Here is a 22,498-nt window from a genome sequence, read left to right on the forward strand (position 1 = left end):
TTTTACGTCGTGGTAATGAAACCCCTGGAATTTAGTGCATGCCTTTTCATTTTCGGTGTGGATCGCGTTATTCCAGTACAGCAGGGGGCGATGAAGATGTTGATGCGCATGTGCTTCTCTTCAAGAACAAGACCTTTGAAAATGGTGTCTGTTGACAAATAATAACGAACTGCTATACTCTACTTTTTAGTTTTGTAGCATGATTAAGACTTAGTTTGTGTATGTATGTTAATATATACGTGTCGCTACGAGACAAAGGTATATCTCAATCAAAGCCAAATGTTTTTAATGTATTTTATCTGTTTTTTTATATGCAGACAAACTAGCACACACAAAGTTGTGGTCAGAAAAACATCAAACATCCTTTTGACTGCTCTTTGAATAACTGTTGACGCTTAGCATCCATGATAATCTGGCTCGCAGGTTAGTTTGTCCAGTTTATAGAGCTGGATGAAATGAGGCAGCAGTGCGAAAGTGAAAGCAGCAGCAGAAAGATGGAAGATCAACAACATGATCAAAAGGGATCTGGAGCTGATCTGCTCTCCAGGATCGCTCTTAATGATAACAAGGCTGGCATGGAAGGACTGGACAGAGACAAGATCAACAAGATCATTCTGGAAACCTCTAAGGTTGACACTTCTACTTATTGACTGTAGATATACAGTATTATTTATTACTACTAGTACAATGAATACTAGCTCGTATCTATTTTGTATTAATTTAATTTAGTGCATTGTCAATAATAATAGTCATACATGTTTATATATATATATATATATATATATATATATATATATATATATATATATATCATATGGGGGATAATAATTCTGACTTCAACTGTGTGTATGAATATATATATATATATATATATATATATATATATATATATATATATATATATATATGTAACATTATTGGAATAGCATTATTGTATATATAACATTATTGGAAAAAAACTGATATTGCGATATTTTGTTTTTGTCCGGTTAATATTGCGATATAAATGCTAAAACCATCTGCCAGGTGGATAGGTTAAATAATCTTGTTTTTTACTTTGAAATATAGATATTTGGACTAGACAAAAATCGTTGCATAACTCGTTTAAGTACAGTGATCAAATACATTTCTGAGCTCCTGGTTAACCATAATCCAGACTTCACATTGCATATCTTTGCGATGTGACTATTGCAGATGCGTACATTGCGAATTCGATGCTGAAACAATATATTGTGCAACTCTAATATACATATGCAGTGAAGGTCAGACATATTAGACCCCCCCCCCCCCCACCTTAATAGTTAGCCCCCCCTTAACTTTATCATTATGACAGTAAATAATATTTTACTAGATATTTTTCAAGACACTTCTATACAGCTTAAAGTGACATTTAAAGGGTTAATTAGGTAGATTAGAGTAATTAGGCAGGTTATTGTAAAATGATGTTTGTTCTGTAGACTTTCCAAAAAAATACATAGCTTAAAGGGGCTAATAATGTTGACCTTAAGATGGGTTTTTAAAAAAAAAAATAAAAACAGCTTTTTATTCTAGCCGATATGAAACAAATAAGACTTTCTCCAGAATGAAAAATATTATCAGACATACTGTGACAATATCCTTGCTCTGTTAAACATAATTTGGGAATAATTAAAAAAGAAAAAAAATCAAAGGGGGGCTAATAATTCTGACTTCACCTATATGTGAATGTCACATAGTATTTGTTTACATGATAGCACATTTTACATACTTCTACAAACTATATAGACTACTTCCTAAAAATAATTACAAAAATTGGCCAATAATAACTACAGTACGTACTAACTCTGAAGCCGTTACCTTATTTTGTTTTGCCTTGCACTTTCGAAACTATGTACACTGTAAGGGCACAAGTGCATCACTCTAAAGCCATGTGCAGCAAGTTACATTAGAAATATTACAGTATTTATTACATTTCTTATTCATTTGTTAATTTAAATAATTTTTGTGCTGTGAATTTATTTTAGTCAAATTAAAATAATGTATTATATTAAATAATTATATATTGTTTATATATTTAATTTATTATTATTTTCAAAGTTTTTCCTGTTTAAAAAGACAAGTATACTATTGTCTGTCAGTGAATATATATAATAATTATAATTGCAATTTATTGAAATAGTTTCAGATGGCACTCTGCCTGACAGTGTTGTGGATGATATAATTAATTTTTTTCTAATTTATAGGGATCTAGATTTTATGAGAATGAATTGAAGAAAGAGCGGCAGGTGAATCAGCGCATTGAAAAGATGATGGAGCAAAAAGCAAAAATCACTAAGGAACAGATGAAACAAGCTCAAGCAGAGGTAATCAGCCCTGTAATCACTGCTATAAATGTTTGTATTGGATTTCACAGTGAGTGGACACACACACACACAAATTCACCTCTGACTTTGATTACTGTTAAATATTGCATTCTCAGTGTCTTATTAAAATAAATGTATATGTGTATGATTAATTATTATTATCATTGTGTCTCGACCAGATGACTCTTATTAATGTTTTACACAATTGTAGCAACTATTAAAACAAGGTAGTTTAGTTAAAAAGGGGAAGGTGTACTGTAAAATATGATTAGTTGACATTACTTAAAAAGGTGAGTAAACCTGCTGCTTTTATATTAATTAGTTGTATTTACTAGGGCAGCATGATATAAAAAAAAATTGGTATTGTGATATTTTGTTCTACTGCAATAAAAATTGCAATATGATTATAATTTCACAAAAGATGACCTAAACATCTCTACATGTAAAGAATTCATACATCTGCATAAAACATAATAAACAATTTGCAAGCATATATGAATAACAAAGATGTATATTATGGTTTTCTGTAGAGTCTAAGAACAGAAATGAATCAAACATTAGATTGTCTTCATTGTATAAATAATTCAATACAGTTTAATCTTTGTTAAATCTCTAAACTTTTTTTATATTTGCTTGATATCTTAGTCACAGTTCCTTAAAACACATCCAAATGAAAATCTTTCTCTCTATTAGGGTTCAAATTTGCGATGACTCCACAAATCATGTTCTGAAATGTTGTTCCTGGTCATTGTAATTTAAACTCAACATTGCAAATCCTGCGATGCGACTATTTCATTTGCGCACATTGCGATATTTATGCTAAAACTATATATTGTGCAGCCCTAGTCTTTACTTTAATATTTGAGTAAACATGTTGACTAAAATATTAAGTAAATGAACTAGTTGCATATTTATACAAATTAAGTTTACTTAACTGTTCCAAGTTACAATGGGTTTGCTCTGTTTTGGGGGGTAAATTCAACTTGTCACTTTGAGCAACAAATTTACTCACTTTTTAAAGTAAAATAATTATTCAATTGCTTTTTAAAGTATGCGTTATTGTCATGAAAAAAAATCCACAATGCAAAAAATCATAAATTTCATGATATAAAATACATAGGGCCCTATCATACACCCGGCGCAGTGTGGTGCAACGCGCGGCGCAATAGTCTTTTGGTAGTTTCAGCTTGGCGCAAGAGTTGTTTTAAGGCGTTGCACTACGCTTTTTAAATAGCAAATGCATTAGCGCTCATTTGTGCGCCCATAGGCGTTGTGGTCTAAAAAGAGAGGCGTTCTGAGGCGGACCGCTGGCACGTCGCTATTTTGAGAAACTATAATAGATTTTTCATTAGACCAAAACTAACCCGGTCTAAACTCCGGCACTGCTTAATACGCACAAGAGAGCAATAGGCAAATATCTTTACATATGAAAAAATGTAAATATTAAGGATATATATAGGATATAATAAGAATAGATATAGGATATAAATATAAATGATTAAAATATTACAAAACATATTATTTTCTAGCCTACATAAATATGAAAAATCACTGCTTTTATGTCTTCTTCATCTCGGGAGGCTTTTTCAGTTCATTCATAACAATTTGCTTTTGTATAATGTTATTATTATTAGCAGTATTATTTATTATATCCATATTTATATTTGTTTTATTATAAACAAGCTTAGATTTGCCCACCTGTCAGGTTTTAGACCATATGGGGCACAGCATGTGTTTTATATGGATATAACTTTTTTGAGCACATTTTGTTATTATTGTTCATTTATTCGTTTGCTGGAAATTAGAACTGAATTTAGAAATAGTTTTGAAACGAATATTTGCGCTTAACAAACAAAAGTATTTATTTATAGGTTAATTGATGTCTGTGCGTAAAGGTTTCCCTTTCCAAAGTAGTTCCATTATCTCTCATTCTCACGCAGTAGATGCTCTGTTTAACAGTTTACTGTTAAAAAACTGTTAACTGTGAACTGTTTGCTAGTGAAATGCTCATTTTTCCACTTAGACTTACTTTGCGTCCTGTAAATAGCGAATGCGCTCTTGGTGCGACGCAGCTGGCTTTTAAAGGGAATGGGAGATGAGACTCTAATTGGTTTATTCTCAAAACACACCTATAACTCATTAAGAAAATAAACTCAACCCATTTAGACCATGCGCCATAGTGCAAAGCGCATTTTCCCGTCCGTAAATTACCATCTACCATCTATGATTATCAATTGAACATCACAGTTGAACAACTGAAAGTAAAACACACATTGCCTAAAATGAACAGTCACTCTTTTTCTTATAAAATTGTGAAAATAAATAACTTGCTCTTTTGGAAATAAATTAATTTATTTTCAATGTTTTTCATTGACAAGATTCTTCATTGACAAGATACATTCTAGACAAGATATAGTACTTCATTTAAATAAAATAACCCTTGCATATCTTGTAAATTAAATTTTAAACTGTGCATTTCGTAAATCTTCTGTGAACAAATATTTTAATGTAAATAATAATTCTAATGTAATGGAAAATATGCTGTCTCAAGGCAAAGGCTGCGCCGTACCATACGCTCGACACAGAAGTATAAATCAGCCTTAACAGAGCGGATTCACGTGACACGTCACAGATGCTGTTGTGAAACTAATAGAAAAAAACAACCTGGAAAAGTTAGATTTTAGATTTCGATTACTTTTCAATTAATCGCCCAGCCCTAACATTTAGTACACAAAACTTGTATAAAATTAAATGCCTGTTTTATTTGTCCATTTTCTTACCTGTTCAGTTAAGTATCATTACTGAAGAGTTTTCACTCCACAGGTGGACAGACTGACAGGTGACCTGGAGAGGAGTCGAGAGCTGGGTCGTGTGATCGTTCACGTGGACATGGATGCATTCTATGCTGCTGTAGAAATGAGAGACTGTCCGGAGCTGAAGGACAAACCGATGGCAGTGGGATCCATGAGCATGTTGGTAAATATCTGAAACGGACTTAACTGATTAACTTAACTGAACACCATTACACATCCACAGTGCTGACATCAGAGCTGCAAGAGTTTGAATGTAAAGCATAACAAAATAACCAAAAGTCTTCTAGAGGTTCTGTTTTAGCCATCTATCTGTAACGTGTAATGTATTGAAAAATATCTACCCTGGTGAACACCTTCACATATTCATCTTTCGTTTGTTTAAATATAATTTTGAATTAAAGGTGCAGTACGTAAGTTTGCCACCCAGTGGTTGAACTTGGTATTGTATTCTAAATCAAAACAAACTCGAGCGCAGGTTGCCAGATTGAGGACCAAAAGGAAGCTTCTATTTCTTGCAGCTGAACAACAGAAAACTGACAATGATCACCTCAGGCACAACTCGTGTGCTTTATTCAGTGTTAAATGCTAACAATATGAGTTTAAATGCCATTTTGCATGACAATTATTGCCATACTACTGAAAGCAGCAGCAGATCTTGAAAATAAAATAAACCATTTGAAATTGAACTTTAGAACTCATGATTCAGTACATTTAATAATGGTAAAGAGGTTTAATATGTATTAAATAGATTATAAACCTTACCATTTCATGATTAAGTGCATATTTTGTGCCTGTAAATGGCTGTATTTAAATTAATGTCGTGTTTTGTTTGGTGCAAACAGCCAAATTGCATATCACTGCAAGTCAGGTCACATAGCTTGTTGTTAGGACATGAAGTTACAATGCTCAGCTAATGTTTACGCTCGTAATATTTATATTATTTGCTTATTAATAACCTCATGTGGAAAAAGCACGATTTCAAAGCAGATTAATTGACTTCAGCATTGTTTTTCAGAAAAACAGCCATGTTCTCTTAGTATGTTTCTTAAATATCTGCAAACATATTATGGTGTTTTTATGCTTTAGGAGAGTCAAAACTTTCATACAGCACTTTTGATAATACAACAACTCACTCATAAAGACTTCATGTGCCATTACTAGAATCTTTTAAAGTAATTATTCAGTGACAAATTCATTTTTGATGGTCGCTTGTCGCCAGTTGAGCAGCCATCAATGGTAATTTTAATCTTCACCATGAACATCAGTGTTTACATCCCAAACAGAGATAAATACATATATGGTAATGGTGACCATTTATTAAGATTAAGTGTGTTTGAATCAAGATATTGTAACGATTAATCATGCTGCTCTAGTTGACGTTATAATCTTTTATTCTTTTCAGTCAACCTCCAATTATCATGCCAGAAGGTTTGGTGTCCGTGCTGCCATGCCCGGATTCATTGCTAAAAAGCTCTGTCCGGATCTAGTCATTGTCCCAACTAACTTTGACAAATACAGAGCAGTGAGTGCCCAGGTATGTTGTATCCTAGTCAAGCATTGCTCATTAGTCATAATAACTCCTTTGTTTGTCTAAGGTGTGAGTCTGTCTTAAAGGTACGGGAGATATTTTCAGAGTACGACCCTACTTTCATGCCTATGAGTCTGGATGAGGCTTATCTGGACATCACTGAGCACCTGGAGCAGCGCAAGCACTGGCCGGACACCATGCGAACACACAAAATCTGTGATGCTAAGACAGGTAGATTACTAAGATATATTAATTAATACATAGGGTTTCAGACTGTCTCTGTAAGGGAGTTGTAAATCATATTTAACACATTCATATATTTATAAATACACACATATAAACAATGTATGTGAACAGTGATTTAAAAAAGAATACTATTTTACAGTACTGGGAAAGACAAAAACTAAACTAAATATTTTTCTAATTATTAAAATAAGTAAAAAAGTGTTTTTAAATGAATTCTTTATACATGCATACAAATATAAATATACTGAATTCTTCATAGCATAAGTTGCACCTAAGTTTAAGTTAGACACTGCCGATATTTATTTTTAGAGAGGGAAAAAAGTCAATGTGTAATTAGCATGTTATAATTTCATTCAGGAATAAAGTAGCTTATTAGTAGTCCTACATCTAACAAAATGTTCAGAAATATTCTAAACATGTATTTTAGTGCTTACATTATATAAGTCACCTTATGTGTAATTCACAGTGGTGAGTCAACAGGATTAGAGATATATCTGGGGGTCATTGGCATCCAAAAGTAACTAAAAAAAGCTTAAGAACCTCTGGGTCTTCTGGATGTTCTCTTTAAGAAAGCTTTCTCTTACAAATTTGCCCTTAAATCAACATCATTTTTTATGTTTATTTTTGTTTTGCTGAAAAGAAAGCGATGCATGCAGATCTACAAGTGAATCAGAGAGAGATGAATTGTCTCCTGTGCTGTTTGAGGACAGTCCCAGCTCCTCTCCTTCTCTGTCAGGGGCTGATGGGAAGGCGGAGGTGTTTGGGACGAGTGCAGAGGAGGCCGTGAGGGAGATGCGCTTCCGTATTGAGCAGAAAACATCTCTTACTGCTAGTGCGGGTGAGGGAGGGATTTCTTTTAAACTTAAAAGTGTATTATGCTGGAGGTATGAAATGCTAAATTATCATCCTCTGTTGTAGGCATTGCCCCAAATATGATGCTTGCAAAAGTATGCAGCGATAAGAACAAGCCCAATGGCCAATACCGAATTCCTCCTGAGAGACAAGTCGTGATGGACTTCATGAAGGATCTTCCTGTCAGAAAGGTACATCTGATCCTTTTATTGCTAGCTTTTAGGTGCATAGCTAATATATCGCAAAAAAATGGCAACCATTTTTATTGTGGATAGTAACATATCCTGTAGTCAACTCAAAGGGATAGTTTATTTGGCATTAAATTAGTGGTGGATCAAATATAGTGGCAACACTTTACAACTAGACAGTAAAGTTCGTCGAGACACTTTGAGGCTGGCTTGTTGGTAATAGTTTATTTAGTTTAAAACAGTTTAAAAAAGTAAAAATAGCATGTTATTAGCATAATTCTAGCATGCATTAGCATGTTGTTAGCATGATTCTAGCATGAATTAGCATGTTAGTTGAATGATTCTACTATGAAATTAGCATGTTACTAGCATGATTGTACTATGAATTAGCATGTTATTAGCATAATTCTAGTATGAATTAGCATGTTACTAGCATGATTCTAGTATGAACTAGCTTGTTACTAGCATGTTTCCAACATGAATTAGCATGTTACTAGCATGATTCTAGCATGAATTAGCATGTTATTAGCATGATTCTAGCATGATTCTAGCATGAATTAGCATGTTATTAGCATGATTCTAGCATGAATTAGCATGTTATTAGCATGATTCTAGTACGAATCAGCATGTTACTAGCATGATTCTAGTATGAATTAGCATGTTATTAGAATGATTCTAGACGTTATTAGCATGATTCTAGTATCAATTAGCATGTTATTAGCATGGGTCTAGTGTGAATTAGCATGTTACTAGCATGAAATAGAGAATAAAAAATGAACAATAGATTTATTACAGTATTTGTTCTTGCTTGTTAATGGAAAATACAGCTGTTCATTGCTAGTTCATGTTAACTCACAGTGCATTAAAAGCATGAATTAGTACAGAGACTCACTGATCCTGTAGGTGGGCTGTAAGATGGCCTTAAATTAGCCTAAATATTACACTATAATTTTTTTAAATGATTAAAGTAATAGCATTTACCGTTTTCTGTGTTGAATAGGCCAGTGGTTCTCAAACTTTTTCACCAAGTACCACCTCAGAAAAAAAAGTTGCTCCAAGTACGACCATAGTGACCTGTCAGCATTGGGATATAAAATTCCGGGATACACCCCCAATAACCATTACAAATATGGGGAGGAAATTAGCTTCAAATGATAAATACAAAACATTAGAAAATTGTAAAAAAATTAAATAAAAAGGTTTAGCCTATTAAAATCAATTTACTAATCACATCAGTGTCATTGTACACGTTAAAGGGTTAAAAGGTTTTTTTTTTTTTACTTAAATTATTCAGCGATTCCTTCGCATACCACTAGAAGGAAGCCTGCGTACCACTAGTGGTACGCGTACCACAGTTTGAGAACCACTGTACTAATTAATTTTTATTATATTTCTGTCTATTATATATCTGAGAACTAGGCTGGCTAACAATACATGTACATTTTTGTAGGTATCGGGTGTTGGAAAGGTTACTGAGAAGATGCTGGCTGCTCTTGGTATTGTCACCTGTTCTCAGCTTGGCCAGCAGATGGCGCTACTATCCCTGCTGTTTTCTGAAACCTCTTGGCATCATTTCCTTCACATATCTTTGGGTTTGGGCTCCACGTATATGGAGAGGTGTGCAGTGTCAATGCATATGTTACAGCGTGAAACCTTTTTGTGTGGCATAAATAAACTACATGGGGATAAATGTTGAATACAGCATAATAACATGGAATATCTGCTTGTTTTGTTTCAGGGACTCAGAAAGAAAAAGCATGAGCACTGAGAGGTAAACTGATCTGCACATCCAAACATTTCAGTTTTCCCATTCTTGGGTCGGGCAGTATTACCAAATTTCTATTTATAAGTATGAGTGATTTTATTTTTGCAGAAGCTATGTGTTTTATTATATAGTGTTATATCCAGAAAATCAACAAAAAAAGGGTTCTAGTTAGTAAACTTAAAAAACTTCAGAAATGATAAGGATTTTTTTTTCTTATTTTAATTAGATCTTGTTAAATCTATGTACTCATATTCACAGTTTCAAATCAGTAATCCAAAATAAAATCACAGGTAAAATCTAAATTACGAGTAAAGTTCACTGCATATTGTTGAACCGATTTAGCCACGCCCACTTATTTACATGTTAGGATATAGACAGAATTTAAAAAATTCTGTTACAGTTGATCCTTTTGTACTACATAGACCATTTCAACAATACATAGACCATTTTGAGGCATGTAAACAAAAACAATTGTCCCTACGGATTTCCTGTTACACGTTTTTAATTTCTATAGCTTCCAAGAATCCAAAAAGAGCCACAAATTGATAAATAATGTTATGATAGCTCATTTAAAATTAAGTTATGATTGAATTGCCTCGTATTACAGTTATGAAATAGTTTGATAACAAGCAGGAAATGTTCATGGACCAATGAAATTACTACATTGAAATGGTCTGTACATTGACAATGCTAGGCTCTACCTCTTTTCATTCTCCTGGGTCTATCTGAAATACTCAGTGGGCTCTAGCTGATTGGTCTTTAGCATTTAGCCCTGTAGAAATCTGAAATTACATTCAAAATGGCTGGGTCAGTTGGCGTTTATGTGTGGAGTTTGCATGTTCTCCCCACGTTCGCGTGGGTTTCCCTTCGGGTGCTCTGGTTTCCCCCACAGTCCAAGGACATGCGGTACAGGTGAATTGGGTAAGCTAAATTGTCCGTTGTGTATGTGTGTGAATGAGTGTGTATGGTTGTTTCCCAGAGATGGGTTTGCAGCCGAAAGGGCATACGCTGCATAAAACTTATGCTGGATAAGTTGGCGGTTCATTCTGCTGTGGCAACCCCTGATTAATAAAGGGACTAAGCCAAAAAGTAAAAGAATGAATAAATGATGACTTATACAGTTCTAAATTTGATTTGCAGAAACCTGCAGAAATCCCAAAATAACAACAATGCATACTAAAAAGTTAAGAGAATGAATGCTTACTCTTTGTTTCAGGACGTTTGGGGAGATGAGTGATGCAGGGGAGCAGTATTCTCTGTGCAGGGAGCTCTGTCATGACCTGGCTCAGGACCTACAGAGGGAGGGCCTCAAGGTACCTGTGTTTCACCCATTTGTCTGGCCATCTTTTTAATCTCATATAGAGTCAGGGATAACTTGCACTGTGAATCTTCATATGGTTTAAGGTTTGTTTGTTATTTACTTGTTGATTTGTTTTATATAAGAAGTTTTAGTATAAGTATCTAGATCAGTGGTTCTCAAACTTTTTTCATCAAGTACCACCTCAGAAAAAAATAGTCTCTCCTAGTACCACCAAATGACCAGTATTGAAATACAATAGCGTATTAGGCCCAGTAAAGCAGCTACAACTCTGCACAGTTTAAAAATAGTGTGGCAAATTACCTCAGAAATATAGGCTACATGTCATATATGGCATATTATTTACATAATTTTTGATACATTTTTAAATGTGTATAGCATATACATGACATCTTTCATTCCTCCGTGTACCACTAGAAGGAAGCCTGTGTACCACTAGTGGTACACGTACCACATGTTGAGAACCACTGATCTAGATCATTAGTATACACTGCTGGTGCTTTTTGTTTTATATTTCTTTATTGCTGGATGTTTTCGTGTTCTGCATTACAGGGAAAGGTCACCCAAAAATCTAATTTCTGTCATCATTTAGTCTTTCTCCACTTGTTCCAAACCAGTTTGAAGTTCTTTTTTCTGTTTAACACAAAATTATATTCTAAAGAATGTTGGGGGGAAATTACCTTTTTTTTCTGTTAATACTATGGATGTCAATGACTGCTTTTTCCAGCAATCTTAACCCTTTAACTGCCCCACCAAGAAAAAAAATGGATTGCATTTTTGTAACTTCTAGTGTTGCTAGTTAACACTCAAAGCATTTTTTCAACACATCCCATCCCATAAAATATTAACCTGTACCATGGTATATATGTCAGTTTATTGTAAAAGTACCAGAATTATTACATATACTATGAAAATCAGACAAAGTGTCATCTTTATATTTTTAAAGTATGCTATAAAATATTTTAGATTCTCATTTAACTTGTTTTCTTGTTTTTTTTTCTACAATTAAACTAAAATCGAGTGTAGTGCAGGATTATATTTGCCTTTTTTATAAATCAACAATGCTGTGTGTAAACCATTTAAAAGCAGTTAAAGGGTTAAGAAAAGCTTGTTTTATGTTCAACAGAAGTAAGAAATTCTTAACTTTCTCATATATTGTACACTGCAGTATCAACTCTTTTCCTACAGTCTCTCCAGTTTTTTTTAAACCCCTTCTTTCCAGCAGTATTTCTCAGCACTAAACACAGTGATTCAGAATTTAACAAAGACATCAGTCTTACTGCATCACATTGAGCCCAGAAGCAAAATGGATTTACTTTTACAACTCAGTAACCAGATAGCCTCAGATTTTGCCAACACATGTCAAACTCTTTAAAGCATAAGCTTCAACTACTTTTTTTTGTTTGAGAGTCAATGCAGATGATACTTATGGGCAGCCAATTGGCAGACCTTTGGCTGGCCTTAAGCCTAAGAAGGTTTATATCAAAAAGCATAAATAATACCGGAAGACCTGGGGTTTTGTTTTAGGAGTTTTAGAATCCGTTCCTTCTTTTAGGAGGCAATGACTATTCATCAAACAGTTTGATCTTCGAAACTTGCAGACATTTTAGATTCATAAACAGTTAAAGCAATGGTTCACCCAAAAATCAAAATTAACTTACTAATTTACTCACCTTCAAGTGGTTCCAAACCTTTATGAGTTATTTTTTTTTCTGTATCACAAAAGAATATCACAATAGAAGATAATTAGAAAAATGTTAGCCTGTTACCATCAACTTTCATAGAAAAACAAATGTAAGTCAATGTTTACAGATTTCCAGCATTTTTCAAAATAACTTCTTTTGTGTTTAGCAGAAAATTAAACTCAAACAGGTTTGTGAAAAGTTAAGGTTGAGCAAATAAATTTTTGATTTTGGGTAAACAATCCCTTAAATTACAGAATTCACAGAAACAAATATGCAAACAATCCTAACAGGGCACTTTAAAGCATTTTAATGACTCCAAGTCAAATAATAGGCAATTAGTCCAATGTAACTGAGGAAAATATGCATTGTGTCATTTGTAATATGGACATTTTTGTGTTATAGGGGAAAACCGTTACTTTAAAGTTGAAGAATGTCAAGTTTGAAGTAAAGACCAAAGCATTTACACTGCAGTATGCTGTCTGTACTGAGGAGGAGATCTTTGCTGCTGCTAAAGACCTTCTCAAAGTTGAGATCGACAGTGTCAGCCCTCAGCCACTGAAACTCAGACTCATGGGTATGTGTTACACCTCCTGTTATGTGCATGTGTGTATCTGCGCATTACTGTTCAAAAGTTTGGGGTCTGCACCAGTTTGGGGTTCCAGCAAACATTTTTGTTGTTAAAGTGTAAAATAACTGTTTTCTATTTTAATATACTTTCAAACATTGTTTTTTGCTGTGATGCCAAAGCAAAATTTTCGCATCATTACTCCAGTCTACAGTGTCACATAATTCTTGAAATATTTATTCTAATATGATCATTGTCAGAAGGGATGCACGAATTCAGTGACCAAATGTAAAATACCACTGTATAGTCTTTGTTGTATAAATAATTTAATACTAATTGAAATAGTCTCTGTTAAAGCTAAAACTTTATCATTTATTGGTTTAAATAAAGTCTTACACAGTTTACAAGCCTTAAAAGCACACTTTAAACTTTGACTTTACAAAAATGTGTTCAGAACTGTGATGCCTGGTTATCATAATTACAACTCGTCATTCCAGATTCTGCGAATGTGACTATATTGGATTGGCACATTGTTGTATTGATGTTGAAACAATATATTCTGCAGCTCTAATTGTCAGTGTCAGAAACAGTTGTGGAAACTGATATTATTTGTTCAGGATCCCTTAATGAATGAAGAGTTATTAAAAATTTAAATACTATATTGGGTGACATAGTGGCTCTGTGGTTAGCACTTTTGCCTCACAGAAAGAAGGTCACTGGTTCAAGTTCGTAATGTATGTGTTTGAATGAGAGTGTATGGATGTTTCCCATTACTGGGTTACGGCTGGAAGGGCATCCACTGTGTAAAACAAATGCTGGACAAGTTGGCGGTTTATTCCACTGTGGTGACCCCTGATAAATAAAGGAACTAAGCTGAAGAAAACTTAATGAATGAATATTATATTGAAATTTTACATCCCAGAGATGTCTTTACTTTCACTTTTGATCAGTTACATGTAATTTCAAAGGGATAGTTCACCTAAAAAGAAAATGTACTCACTCTCGAGTGGATTCAAATTCCACCTACAAATTATTAGTAGAATTATTAAGTTATTTTGTTTAATAGAACAAAAAACGAATGAATGATAGACTGTAATATATATAAAATTGAAAATGTAATAAATGACATCGCTCCTGTTAAAGTTAGGAAGAGAACTGGCAAAGAGAGAGTCCCTTGGAGAAACTCAAGAGCAGTCCAAATGAAGAAAAGACAATGCAGGAAAGCTGAGCGTATGTGGAGAAAGACGAAACTAGTAGTCCATTATAATATCTATAAAGACAGTCTTCAGGCTTTTAATGTGGAACTAAAAGCTGCTAGACAGACTTTCTTTTCAAACCTTATAAACAACAATGTAAATAATGCTCGCACACTCTTTGCAACAGTAGAGAGGCTCACAAACCCCCCCAGTCGGATTGCCAGTGAGCTACTCTCTGTAAGCAAATGTAATGAATTTGCTAATTTCTTTACTGATAAGATCAATAATATCAGAAAGGCAATCAGCTCATCCAATCAGCCAAGTTGTGTCGATATCAAACAAACTCAACCACAACTTGAGAAGTCAGACATTATGTCTGATTTCATGGCAATTAACGGTAAAATCTTAGAAGAGATGGTGCAAATTATAAAAACATCAACCTGCAGTCTTGACACGCTCCCCACATCATTCTTCAAAACGGTGTTTACCTGTTTAGAAATGGATCTTCTAAAAGTGGTAAATGATTCACTTCTCTCAGGGATTTTTCCAAACTCACTTAAAACTGCAGTTGTTAAACCCCTCTTGAAGAAGAGCAACCTGGATAACACCCTATTGAGCAATTACAGGCCAATCTCAAATCTCCCTTTCATTGGCAAAATCATTGAAAAAGTTGTTTTCAACCAGGTTAACAAGTTCTTAAACTTCAAGGGGTGTTTAGACAATTTTCAATCTGGTTTCAGAGCACATCACAGTACAGAGAGCGCTCTTATAAAGATAATCAATGATATACGTCTAAACACAGATTCAGGTAAAATAACAGTGTTGGTATTGCTCGATCTCAGTGCTGCATTTGACACTGTCGATCACAGCATACTTCTGGATAGGCTGGAAAACTGGGTTGGGCTGTCTGGGACAGTCCTCAAATGGTTCAGATCTTACCTTGAAGGGAGAGGTTACTATGTCAGTATAGGTGATCATAGGTAGAGGTGGACACCCATGACATGTGGAGTCCCACAAGGCTCGATTCTGGCACCTCTCCTGTTCAACCTTTACATGCTCCCTCTGAGCCAAATAATGAGAAAGAATCAAATCTCCTACCACAGCTATGCTGATGACACTCAGATCTACCTAGCCTTACTGCCTAATGACTACAGCCCCATTGACACCCTCTGCCAATGTATTGATGAAATTAAAAATTGGATGTGCCAAAACTTTCTTCAGTTAAACAAAGAGAAAACTGAAGTCATTGCGTTTGGGAACAGAGATGAGGTTCTCAAGGTGAATGCGTACCTAGGCTCTAAAGGTCAAACGACAAAAAAAAAGGTCAAGAATCTTGGTGTGACGCTGGAGTCAGATCTGAGTTTCAACAGTCATGTCAAAGCAGTCAGTAAATCAGCATACTATCATCTCAAAAACATAGCAAGAATCAGATGCTTTGTTTCTAATGAAGATTTAGAGAAACTTGTTCATGCTTTTATCAGTAGCAGGGTGGATTACTGTAATGGACTCCTCACTGGCCTTCCCAAAAAGACAGTCAGACACTTGCAGCTCATCCAGAATGCTGCAGCCAGAATTCTGACCAGAAGCAGGAAATCAGAGCACATCACACCTGTCCTCAGGTCTTTACACTGGCTGCCAGTTACATTCAGAATAGATTTTAAAGTATTATTACTGGTCTATAAATCACTAAATGGCCAAGGACCTCAATACATTACAGATATGCTGACTGAATACAAACCTAACAGATCACTCAGATCTTTAGGATCATATAAACTAGAAGTTCCAAGAGTTCAGTCAAAGCAGGGTGAAAGGCTTTTAGCCACTATGCCCCTTGCTGCTGGAATCAGCTTCCAGAAATGATCAGATGTGCTCCAACATTAGGCACATTCAAATCAAGACTGAAAACACATCTGTTTAGCTGTGCCTTTACTGAATGAGCACTGTGCTGCGTCCGACAGATCGCACTATTATGTTTTTCGTTTTCTTTTTAATTCTTTTATAACCTATTTTAACTCATTTTAATTTGTTTTTATCTGTTTTTAATAATTTTTATTGTCTGCATTTTATTTTCCTAAACTTGTCTTTTTTATTCCTGTTTATGTAAAGCACTTTGAATTGCCACTGTGTATGAAATGTGCTATATAAATAAACTTGCCTTGCCTTGCCTAATATATAAATATATATATATATATATATATATATATATATATATATATATATATATATATATATATATATATATATATATACACACACACACACACACACACATATATATATATATATATATATTTTTTTTTTTTTTTTGAAGCATGTCATTTCTAAGTCACTCCCCACTGCAGTATTTGACCTCAGACAAAACAATTAAACAATGGCTTTTTTTTTTAAATGACTTTAGAGATGTTTGTTATTCAACAGGCGTTCGAGTGTCTGGCTTTATCAGCACTGAAGATAAAAAGCCTCTTCAAAAGAGTATAATGGGCTTTCTGCAGAAAGGTGGACCCGATCCAGCCGGTTTCACACAGTGTCCTGGATCAGAACCCAAAGCTGAAGAGGCTAGTGATGGTGCCAGATTTCTCAAGCCACAGTCCACTGAGATGAAAGTACCCAAACCTCAAGCACCTCAGCAGCAGTCATTCTTTCAAAGAGCCCAGTCCAAAAGACTACAGCAGCAGCAGGAACAAACATCTGCCAGCACAGTCACAGACAAAACAAACAACACTCAATCAGACACAACAAACAACACAGCTGCTAAAACACACGTGAATCACTCTCAATCAGACACAACATCGGCTAACAAAATGAATACAGGATACATAAGCAAACATGCGAAGGCATCATTTAAGATCTCGACCCAGGTGCTGCAGTGTCTCACCTGTCCTGTGTGCAATAAAGAAATGAAGGATGTAAACCTCACAGCCTTCAACCAGCATATCGATGAATGTCTGAAGGGCAGTGCGATGGATAGTAATGAACACACAGATTTAAGTGCAGCTGAGCGCCAAGAAGAGCTCAGTGGCGAACCATCAAGTTTAGAAAGCAAGACTCTCATCCATTATTCATCATGTAATGAAGAGAAAGCGTCTACTAGCACCTCTGAGCCAATGGCAGATGGCGATGACGGCAATGACTTCAAGACTCCACAGTTTAGTCAAAGTATGATAAACAGAAACCATTCAGTTGTTCTTAAAAAGCAGACATCTCTTTCTGAATCTAAAGTAAGAAGTTATGAAGCTTCGCACTCAGCGCATAATCCTGTCCCGGAGATGTCATGTGATTTGAAAGGCTCGTCTTTGGTTTGTCCTGTGTGCAATCAGCCGCAGAGCACCGACGACCTTGTTCTGTTCAACCGGCATGTGGATATGTGTCTTAACCAGGACGTTCTGCTGGAGTTTGGAGGAGCTCATCCGCCTGTGGATCATTCAGCTGCTTCACCAGCATTCAAGAACATGAGAGGTCAGTTTATGTGTGATGACTGGAAATTAAATGGAGATGAATTTAAGTTTTCAGACCAGAGAGATAATAATTATAACAATTCTTACTGTTTTGTCTATTGCAGGCCAATTGGGGGACCAGGGAAATGCTTCTAAAGTCAGAGAAAAGAGCAAAAGGTATTTAAATCTGTAAATGAGTGCTAATGTGTTGTTGGAATGCCTTTAAATGTACTCCACCATTCAAAAGTTTGGGAGCAGTTTTTTATTCATTTATTTTTTTACAATTTTTCTTAGCTTTTTTGCTTTTATTTCATTAAATTGATCAAAAGTGACAGAAAAGACATTATGGTCATACAGTATTATAAAACTGTACAAAAGCATGCACATTCCTCTTAACTGGGTGCTCAGCAAAAAAAAAAAAAAAAAACGCAAAAAGTGCAAATTAAATGTTAAATCAAAGGCGGCGACACCAAGGCTCCAAAAATACAAATTGATTAAATTAAAAAGGCTGACACAAAGCTTGTACGTTTTGAGCCACCCGGCTCGTCATCAGACAATGTTTATCACAATCAGGTGCTTCTTTTTGTACACTTCTGGATCACATGATATCCTCTCGCATATATGTCCACATGTACATACATGCATATGTATACATACACAATCATTCATATACACATATACATATATACACATGAATACATGTATACACATTCATATATAGCCTATAGCTTTGATATTTCAAGTCAAATTGCAAAAAAATATATAAATAAATAAATAAACCATAATATTACATCACAAATTATAATAAAGAAAATATATATATATATATATACTAGGATACACCAGACTATACAACAAAATATAGCCAAAAACCTTTAAACCAAACCCCTAATTAAACCTTCATTCATTCATTATCTTTTCAGCTTAGTCTCTTTATTAATCCGGGGCCACCACAGCGGAATAAACCGGCAACTCATCCCGCACACTTCCACGCAGCAGACGCCCCTCCAGCCGCAACCCATCTCTGGGAAACTAATTAAATATTAAAGACCTATTTAAAAATGATTAAAGAAAAGGACGAATGTCAAACTCCTCATTTAAACCTTTTGGAGACAATGTTTCTAAAGTGAAAATCCAGAAAGCTTTGCGTTGCAACAGCAATTTGTTAAGATCACCGACATACCGTATGATGAAATCACCTGGAAAAAGATTAAATATAAGTTTATCACTTTATAGCAGGGGTGTCCAAACTCAGTGTCCAGCAAAGTTTAGTTTCAACTCCAATTATGGCTCGTTTCCAATTATGGCTCGAGGGGTGCGGTTCGGTTTAGTATGCTTTAATGGCCGTTTTCACTGTCAAAATGTACCAAAAAGTGAACTGTACCACACCACTATTTGAGTACCTTTTTTTTTAAAGGCTACCTAGCACAACAAAAGGGTACCAATAGGTGGCGCTAGTCACACAGCTAAACACAATTGGTTTACAAAGAAATGTCACTATCGTGTGCAACAAGTCAACAGAATTGAAACAAAGAAACCACCATTTTTCAATAGACAGCCGACACATTACATGGTAATAATACATACATATAATAACGAGCGAAGCTCAAACAAATCTTGTCATCGTCTTGATGAACAGCCACAAAGCCAAGAAGAAGAGCAGAATCTGCGGTGTAATGTGTATTTATATAGCGCATTTGTGTATGGCCATACACCCAAAGCACGGGGTCTCTCCACACCACCACCAGTGTGCAGCATCCACTTGGATGATGCGAAGGCAGCCAAAGGACAACGGCGCCAGTGTGCTCACCACACACCAGCTATTGTTGAAGTGGAGACACAGTGATAGAGCCAATTCAGTGGATGGGGATGATTGGGAGGCCATGATCGTAAGGGCCGATTGAGGGACTTTAGCCAGGACACCGGGATTACACCCCTACTCTTTACGAGAAGTGCGATGGGTGTTCTTTTGTTGTTTACGAGACTTTATCTGGATAGCTCTATTTGCGGTCGCTCGGTATACTAGAAACTTCCAGGCAGGTATGTTGAATGAAGTTGGAACTAAACTATGCAGAATAGCAGACTTAAGTTTAGGACCAAGTTTGGGCAACCCTGCTCAATAGTTTATATCTGTGTTATTTTTAAAATTATTAGTTTTTATTAATCAGTGTGTGATGCCACCACAGGTGTTGCAAGCTTTAAAATAAAGTGTTTACTTTTTGCATTTTATTAAGCAATAACCTATGTTTGGACTTGTAATCATACATTTTTGAAAAGCGTTTTATATTTAATTATATCCAATATAAATGTTATATTTCTACTTTTTTAAAGGGTTTGTTTACCCAAAAATAAAAATAATTCCCCTCAGCTTTAAAATGGATTTAAACCTTTCCGTTTTTTATTTCTTCTGATGAGCACAAAAGAAAATTTTTAGAAGAATGCTGGTTGCTGGTACCCATTTAGTTCCATCGTAGGAAAACAAAAATACAATTAAAGTCAATGGGTAGCAGCTACTAGCGTTTTTTAAAGTATCATCATGTGTTTAACAGAAAAAAATAAATTCATATAGGTTTGTAACAAGTGAAGCGTGGGTAATTGATGACAGTGAGGAAAGAATATAGATATTTTTTAGTATATGCTTTAAAATCTAAAAAAGAAATAGTATTTTCCATGTAGTCATGTATAAACTATGAATTTATAGAAAATGTACTATATTGTAGTACTGTATATATCACTATCAACATCTGTAACTACACACAACATGATATATATTTATTTATTTTCTTTATTGTATATCCCTAACAGACATTTAGAATCTGACTAAGTAGATTACTTTAAAGCTTTATTCCAATACAGAATAAAATTATCAATGAGTTTGCAATGTAATCAAATAAACTACACATTTTAAATGAAAATATCTGACCACTGTTTCATTACTTGTGCGTAATTATTTAGCCGGCACTCTTATATAAGGTGACTTACAAATGAAAAGAACAATAGAAGCAACCAGACTAGCACTAATAGAAAATATTCGTAAGTGCTTTATGACAACTCCTACTTTAAGATCACTGTTGCCCTGAGTCGTTGTCATCACCTTGATTTGAATAGGAAAATTATAACATGATTAAAAAAATGTATTACGTCCTTTATCAACTGCATTAAGCATTGGGTTTTCCTAATTGTATTTTTTCCACATTTGATGAAATCCTGATAATTGATTAAATCATATAAATATTCAAAGATTTATTTAGTTATTTTGCCCTTTTGTGATTTGTGTAACCATGCAATAATGAAAAGAGAAACTGTAGTCTAATTGCTAGTATTTTAAAATATAATTGAATTGATTACAAGTAATTTTTTGTAGACTATGAAAAATAATCCAGATATGAAGATATTTATAAGATATGAAAATCTATTTCAAATAAATGCTGTTTTATTTGTATTCTATCCATCAAGAAATTATGAAAAGGATGATGACAAAATGAATAAATAATATTAGCAGTTCTGTAAACATTTGTAATAAGATATGTTTCTTGAGCAACACATTTGCATATTTGACTGGTTTCATACATCAATCGCACTGAAGACTGCAGCAATACTGCACAAATTTCAGCTTAACAATCAAATAAATAAGTTACATTCTGAAATATATGTCAGAAATTAACAGTTAAAAAAATTAATATTTGTAACCTATTCGAAGCTGTTATATTGTTTTATAATATATTACTGTATTCTAAAGTCTGTAATGCTTTGTCAATGAACATTTGCAGATCTTAACTGCCTCAAACTGTTAAATTAGGTATTTACAAATATTTAGTATCTCATCATTTCTGTGTTTGTTTTAATTACAGACGAGGATCATCTCCTCTTCCTCCCTCAAAGAAAACCAAAGTGTTGAGCACAAAACACACAATCGACAAATTCTTCAGAGGAAACACCAGACAGAACGTCTAATTCTGCTACAAATCCACACAGACCATATCCAGAAAATATGAAGAAGAGACATGATAATCCATGAGGACTTTGCTGGATTCACTTCAGGGAATAATGTTAATGCAAGTAAGAAATCTGCAGACTGCAGATTAATATAAGATGAAGAAAATTTGGGGGGTATTTGGGGGGGGGGGTATTCCTGAAGATTAAGGTCTGTTTTGATTATTTTTGTATTTATTATTGAATGTTTGTGTGGTGGGAAAAAAATGCATCATATTTATGTTTTCTCTTGCCTTTTTATGATCGTAACATAAGAAGTCGATACTTTATTTAATTAAGCATTTAATATATTTTTATTGTTATTTACATAAATGCAAATGATCGTTTAATGTTAGATGCTCAAAGCACTTTATAGACATGACAAAAAAAATTACCGAAAATAATGGAAGTACACAGAGTTATCAGTTATCATAAATAACTATGAATACATTCAGAATTGTATAAATGTATCATTTAGTTTGCATCGAATATTACTGTGGGGGGAGGGGGGGAATAATAAAAAAAAGGCTTTCTATTTCATATAATGCTGTGTTTTTTAAAGGAAATACATTTATCAGGTTCTTATTGTTGCCC

The 22,498-nt window shown here is 34.4% G+C and overlaps 1 protein-coding gene across 3 annotated transcripts; it reads left to right on the forward strand.

Moving 5' to 3' along the window:
* Positions 1-116: 116 nt before the first annotated feature.
* On the forward strand, positions 117-22,444 carry polk (polymerase (DNA directed) kappa). 3 transcript variants are annotated; one of them, XM_087254100.1, is made up of 15 exons: positions 117-144; positions 318-629; positions 2,223-2,342; positions 5,166-5,318; positions 6,558-6,689; positions 6,770-6,914; positions 7,570-7,767; positions 7,848-7,972; positions 9,420-9,586; positions 9,708-9,740; positions 10,951-11,047; positions 13,140-13,311; positions 16,917-17,954; positions 18,058-18,109; positions 21,784-22,444. In XM_087254100.1, exons 2-15 carry the CDS (start codon positions 456-458, stop codon positions 21,884-21,886), a joined length of 2,709 nt encoding a protein of 902 aa, XP_087110226.1. In that variant the 5' UTR covers positions 117-144; positions 318-455; the 3' UTR covers positions 21,887-22,444. The 3 variants fall into 3 exon arrangements, with proteins under 3 accessions (XP_087110226.1, XP_087110224.1, XP_087110225.1); XM_087254098.1 differs by having other exon boundaries at positions 123-258; positions 424-629; XM_087254099.1 differs by having other exon boundaries at positions 123-219.
* The last annotated feature ends 54 nt before the right edge of the window (positions 22,445-22,498 follow it).

This window comes from Danio rerio, chromosome 5 (genome assembly GCF_052040795.2).
Source record: "Danio rerio strain M-AB ecotype USA chromosome 5, GRCz13ab, whole genome shotgun sequence".
In the NCBI taxonomy this organism is placed as follows: domain Eukaryota; kingdom Metazoa; phylum Chordata; class Actinopteri; order Cypriniformes; family Danionidae; genus Danio; species Danio rerio.

What these genes read in the sequence shown, in the direction of transcription:
- polk (XM_087254100.1), top strand. Translation starts at nt 456, where the DNA reads ATGAGGCAGCAGTGCGAAAGTGAAAGCAGCAGCAGAAAGATGGAAGAT. An exon ending in AAAAGCATGAGCACTGAGAG is followed by an intron (nt 9,741 to 10,950) that starts GTAAACTGATCT and finishes TCTTTGTTTCAG; the next exon opens with GACGTTTGGGGAGATGAGTG. An exon ending in TACAGAGGGAGGGCCTCAAG is followed by an intron (nt 11,048 to 13,139) that starts GTACCTGTGTTT and finishes TTTGTGTTATAG; the next exon opens with GGGAAAACCGTTACTTTAAA.